Source organism: Octopus bimaculoides, chromosome 16, assembly GCF_001194135.2.
Source record: "Octopus bimaculoides isolate UCB-OBI-ISO-001 chromosome 16, ASM119413v2, whole genome shotgun sequence".
Classification (NCBI taxonomy): domain Eukaryota; kingdom Metazoa; phylum Mollusca; class Cephalopoda; order Octopoda; family Octopodidae; genus Octopus; species Octopus bimaculoides.
This window is the reverse complement of record NC_068996.1, coordinates 39,185,501-39,191,252: the sequence shown is the minus strand read 5'-3', so window position 1 is coordinate 39,191,252 and position 5,752 is coordinate 39,185,501. Positions and strand designations below refer to the sequence as shown.

General features: G+C 35.6%; 1 protein-coding gene across 1 annotated transcript in view; it reads left to right on the top strand.

The window, feature by feature from the left end:
- Positions 1 to 5,752, top strand: part of LOC106874692 (uncharacterized) — a 119,151-nt gene that overhangs the window by 105,602 nt on the left and 7,797 nt on the right. The window contains exons 16-18 of the mRNA XM_052973493.1: positions 4 to 102; positions 2,398 to 2,435; positions 4,481 to 4,614. Coding sequence (XP_052829453.1) covers positions 4 to 102; positions 2,398 to 2,435; positions 4,481 to 4,614 — 271 coding nt within the window. The remainder of the gene's footprint in view (positions 1 to 3; positions 103 to 2,397; positions 2,436 to 4,480; positions 4,615 to 5,752) is intronic.

Below are 5,752 nucleotides of genomic sequence, written 5' to 3'. Positions count from 1 at the left end.
ATACATCGACAGCTTGCAGTCGCTGCATGTCAACTAAGAAAGATGGAATCTTGTAAGAAAACATATGAAGTAGCTATTGAAAAATTATTGAAATTCATAGAGGTAATGTTCTTTTTCTTCTTTGAGGATATGACTAGTATTTGCAAATTACTCTATTTTATAAATCTTAACAAAATAAAATTTTTAAAAAATCTGAATGTGGAAAATGCACCGGACACAAAAGGGAATCTTACTTTAATTTGGACTCTTTCTGTTTCCCCATTTTTTTTTTTTCTTTTCAATCTTTTTTCTTGTTTCAATCATTGGGCTATGGCTATACTGGGGTGCCAACTGGCAAACAAATCAACACTGAGTAGCAGAGAGAGTGACAAACTCAGACATGCACACTTACACATACAAAAGTAGAAAGTGCAGGAAGCAACAGATCAATCATAAGCAAGAAAAGGGCTTCGAAAATGCAAATTGTCTTCTTCACACATCAGAATGCTAGACATTCTTCTCAAGAAATTGGAGTCATGTAGCTTAGTGGTTAGGGTGTTGATCTCATGATTGTAAGATTGTGGTTTCAATTCCTGGACCAGGCAGTGTGCTGTGTTCTTGAGCAAAGCACTTCATTTCATGTTGCTCCAGTCCACTCAGCTGGCGAAAGTGAGTAATCCTGCGAAGGACTGGCATCCCATCCAGGTGGAGAATATATGACATGAAACTTGGAAAGCAGCCCTTAAGAATTGGCATGATTTAAGAAAGAAAGCTTTACTTTACTTTTCTCTCAGAAAATGCCACCCTGAAAACCATCCAGACCTACGCTTCCATAAATGCTAACAAAGAAATGAAGTAGAAGAATTCTATCAAAAGCTAGAGAAAGCGCTAGTGTACAAATCCACTTACACCATAGGGATGAGAGATTTCAACATAAAGATTACGAAAGGACGACTGGTAAAGAAATATGTTGGTAAGTTTGGATCAGGAGAGAGAAACAATAAAGGAAAATGTTTGGTTAACCATAGCAAAGGCCAGAAGACTTTACATTGGGAACAACTTATCCAGGAAGCATTCTGGAAGGAGATAATTCTAGATAACCACAAATATTCAGTACAAAAATGTTGACTACATCCTCTTTGACAAATGACACATACTGTAGGACTTCTTGGTAATAGCCCTGTTCAATACAGGCAGTGATCATCACTTGCTATGAGTGATAATTATGGTTAATGAAATCAGAGAGAAAACTTTGCACACTTCGATGATGTGCAAAGTTCACTTATCAAGGCCTCCAATGTGATGTGGTTTCAGGATTCTATGAAAAGGGGAGTTTGGAGTGAACTTGAAGAGCTTTATGAGGACTACAATTCACTGGTTCAAAAAATTAAAAGCTGCATTTGGGAAGGCAAGAACTGTAAACCAGCAGAAACCAAATGGAAGAATCTCAAGTGACAAAGAAAATGCTATAGAAAAATGAAAGATTACCTCATTTCTATTCTCTGCAAAGCAATCTAACAGCAACTAGGAAAAGACTTTTGAGAAGCTGATGCAGGCTGCAGAGGAAAAGAAAAGTTTAAAAAGATGAGACAGCTGGCATCCTATACACCAGAGGTGGCAATACTTAAGAATAAGCATGGGCTCACAAGGGGAGATAGAAGAGACATGCAGAACCTTCTAAAGTAACCTTTTTAAATCCCCAATGAAGCTCAATCCTCTCCACTACTGCAAATACTGGAAGAAGTACCATCTGTTTAGGAAAATACCTTCAAATTGATGAAAGAAGACAAAGCTTCAGAAAAATGTTAAGATGAGGAGGTGAAGAACTGTGTAGAATCCTCATTCTGTGCTTCCATTGCTGTATGAAAAAGGGTTAATTACCCTCACTGTGAAATGCGTCAAATACCACCTTACCCCTAGCCAACCAAGGCGTTGTGAGTGAATATGGTAGTTGGAAACTGAAAATCTACCATGTATGTGTGCATATCTTGATGTTTATCTATTTGTCTACCTCTTGAGTGTTGGTTTGTTTGCATCCTCCATAGCTTAACGGTTTGATGAAAGTTACCAATAGAATAAGTACTGGGGGTTGATTTGTTTGACTAAACGCTTCAAGATGATTAAAACGAGTGAAAGATAAATTTGGGTTGTCCATTGGTAAGTTGCTTTATGACTGATGTCCAAAACTGAAAATCTGACATTATACCTTGCAATAAGGTATATAATATGTAAATTACTTCCAGCAAAAAATGGTGTGCTTAGAGCTCGATAATTTCCTTGAAAATGTAGACTTGATGTCTGTTGAACAAAAGAACGTTCTTTGATTTACACAAATAATAATGTGTGTGTGTGTGTGTATACATATGTACGTATGTGTACAATTTCATTTTTTTCTATGGAATCTTTCTGTATTTGCAGCATATCCAAGAAGTTTTGGAAGGAAACTCAGCAGTAAAGTAAGTCAGCCATTATTATTATTGATTTTAGAAACGGCTGTACCTTCATTAAAGCAGACATCATGTGATCAAAAACCTTCCAGTTGTGATCATCCTGTATTTTCTTTCCTTTTTTTTTTCTAACTGCTTTGACTAATTAGTCTGTTTTCATTTTTAAGATGGTAGAGTATTGGTTGTGGGAAATTTATTAATTCATCAGACATGGTAACTGGAACTGCTTTTGGTGGTGTTTCCATCCACTATTTTCTGTTGTGACATCAATGTGTGTAAAGACTAATGCACTATAATACAAAAAATGGACTATATACCTGTTGTAATTTAGTTATCTATAGTCTGATGATATTTCGGAATACAATTCCTTCTTCAGATATTCTTAGATGGAGTCGCTGCTATAATCGGTTTTCCAATGGCTTTTCTCTTTTCGGAAGTGTCAGATTGTGAGTTTGATTCCTGGACTGGGCAGTGTCTTGGCAGTCTTGAGCAAGACACTTCATATTACATTGCCCTGCAATCACTTTGACATCTGATGTGTGGCACACCTGTACACCTGTACAGGCAATGTTGATTTGACAAAGGGAGTGAGCTTATGCACAGCACAAAAATTTGATCACTGAAACAACCAACTGTGCAGGTTGTTGAGCAAGAAATTGCTGGAACTACATTTGAAAAAAAAGTTAATGAGGCACAGGAGTGGCTGTGTGGTAAGTAGCTTGCTTACCAACCACATGGTTCTGGGTTCAGTCTCACTGCATGGCACCTTGGGCAAATGTCTTCTACTATAGCCTCGGGCCGACAAAAGCCTTGTGAGTAGATTTGGTAGATAGAAACTGAAAGAATCCTGTCGTATATATATATATATATATATATATATATATATATATATATGTGTGTCTGTGTTTGTCCCCACCAACATCGCCTGACAACTGATGCTGGTGTGTTTACATCCCTGTAACTTAGTGGTCCAGCAAAAGAGACTGATAGAATAAGTACTAGCCTTACAAAGAATGTCTTGAGCTCAATTTGCTCGACTAAAAGCGGTACTCCAGCATGGCCACTGTCAAATGACTAAAACAAAAGAAATAAAAGAAAATAAAGTTACTGCTACAAACATAGTTTATGTACATTGATGTCTTATGTAGAAAGGGTGTTGTGTTTTTGAGGACCACTTAATCACGTTGAAGACATGACAACCTCCTTTGTGTTGGTACTACAAAAAAGCAATGCACCCATTACACTCTGTAAGGCAGTTGATCTTAGGAAGGGCATTTAACCTTACAAACCAAAACCAAGTCAGACATTAAAGTTATTCATTTATGAATGAGATGTGGTCCTTTGACAGCCCATCTAGGTGATGAGCAACAACCCATCTAATGCATACGAGAATGTAAACCATCATCATTACCGTCATTTAATGTCCATTTTCCATTCTGGCATGGGTTAGACAGTTTGAAAGGAGCTGGCCAGTTGAAGAGCAGCCCAGGCTCCATGTCTTTTTCGGCATGTTTTATGTGGCTGAATGCCCTTCCTAATGCCAAACACTCCATAGAATGAACTGGGTGTCTTTTATTTGGTACCAGGACCCATGAGCCCACAAGATTAGGATCACTCGGCTGAAAAGGGATGCAGGGGACGTGTCTGTATGCAAGGATGGCCATGGTTTTACTCAGTAAAACAAGGGTGATGATGATGATACTTGAAACATTTAATTATTAGATGAGCTTTAATGAGTGTGTAATGTTCATGCCTTTCTCATGAACTTCATATCGAAAATGAATGACTTATAAAGAACTACCTCACTTTTATAGATGTTAAATAATAAATATAATTATTTCTTCACCCAACACCAGGTGCCTCTGTTCTCATCATGTTTGTTTATTTGATTAATTGAAGCTAGGTTTTGTCAAATATTATTTTTAAAAAGTTTTTTTTTTAATTATGCTTTTTTTTATTCCATTTAGAAAATTATTAGGTTATAATACAGAATTTTACAGTTTTTAAGTTTCCTTTTTCTTTTTCTTTTTATTTTACTGTTCTTCTCTTATTAGACTGGCAGGACATCAAGAACAAAGTTCCAAGAGTTCTTCAGTTAAAATAAAGAATAAGTTCACATCTCTTAAAAATTTGGCAACAGAAGCAAAAGATCTTAGCAGAAGTGTTAAACTTTTAATAGATTCTCAACGTGAGTATTTGATCTTATTTTATTTTTACCTCTTTTCTGCATTTTAACTTGCTTACCACATGAATACAAAAAAAATTTGAATTGTATAAATGTTATATATACATACATAAAATAGAATTTATGTGTGTGTGTGTGTGTGTGTGTGTGTGTTCCTTATGCAATCAAAAACTGAGTTGCCGATTTTGACATATGAGGTACCAAAAGATTCACTAATCTTTCAGCTACCAAATATTTTCATTTACATATTTTCTACGTTATCTCAACAATCAGCTATAGTTATTTGAAAGACACTACTCTACAATGACCAAATTTCATTAGAAAGGGAAAATAGTTTCACACTTTCAATCTGAACCAAAATTACAGTGTTGCATTATGAGAGTGACAATGTGTGAATAATGAAAGTAATGTTTCTCCAAATTAAGTCACATCTGTACTATGATAAAGAAAGCTGCTTATCATATATATATATATATATATATATATACATATATATATATAGGCTACCAAATAAACTATGCTTTTTTTACTACTAAAATAACCTCAGAAACGAGGTCAGGTCACACAATTTTGAGGTCATTTTTGGGCAGTATTTTGATTTGCTTCTAATGTTTCACTTTCATCTGATATTTCATGCATGCATAGAATTCTACTCAGACAAACAGTTATGAAAATTTACAAGCTGCAACCAAAAAAATTGCATTAAAAGACATCCATTTCTCTATATGTTATGAGGAAATACAGTCACTCTCTCTCTCTCTCACATGCAAACATACATACAAAAAGGTTGTATTTATATACATGTATATGAAAGATAATGTGTGTGCGTGAGAGAAAGAGCAAGTGAGTGAGTGCCACTTACACATACATGACAACACACACCTTTACTCACTCTCTCTGCCTCACTCATGCACACATCTATTTCATATACACATACATACATCTTTCACTTTCTGTTCTCACTTCAAAGCCAATGTCACCTTTTCACTTTCTCCTCTCTTTCAATTTCTATTCAACGCATAAAGAAATAAAAAATTTTATGGAAATCAAGAACAATCATATGATCGACTTGACAATTTTGCTGCTTCAAACGAAAGAATGTCGTAAAATAACTTCCTTTGGTGCACACACACACACACAC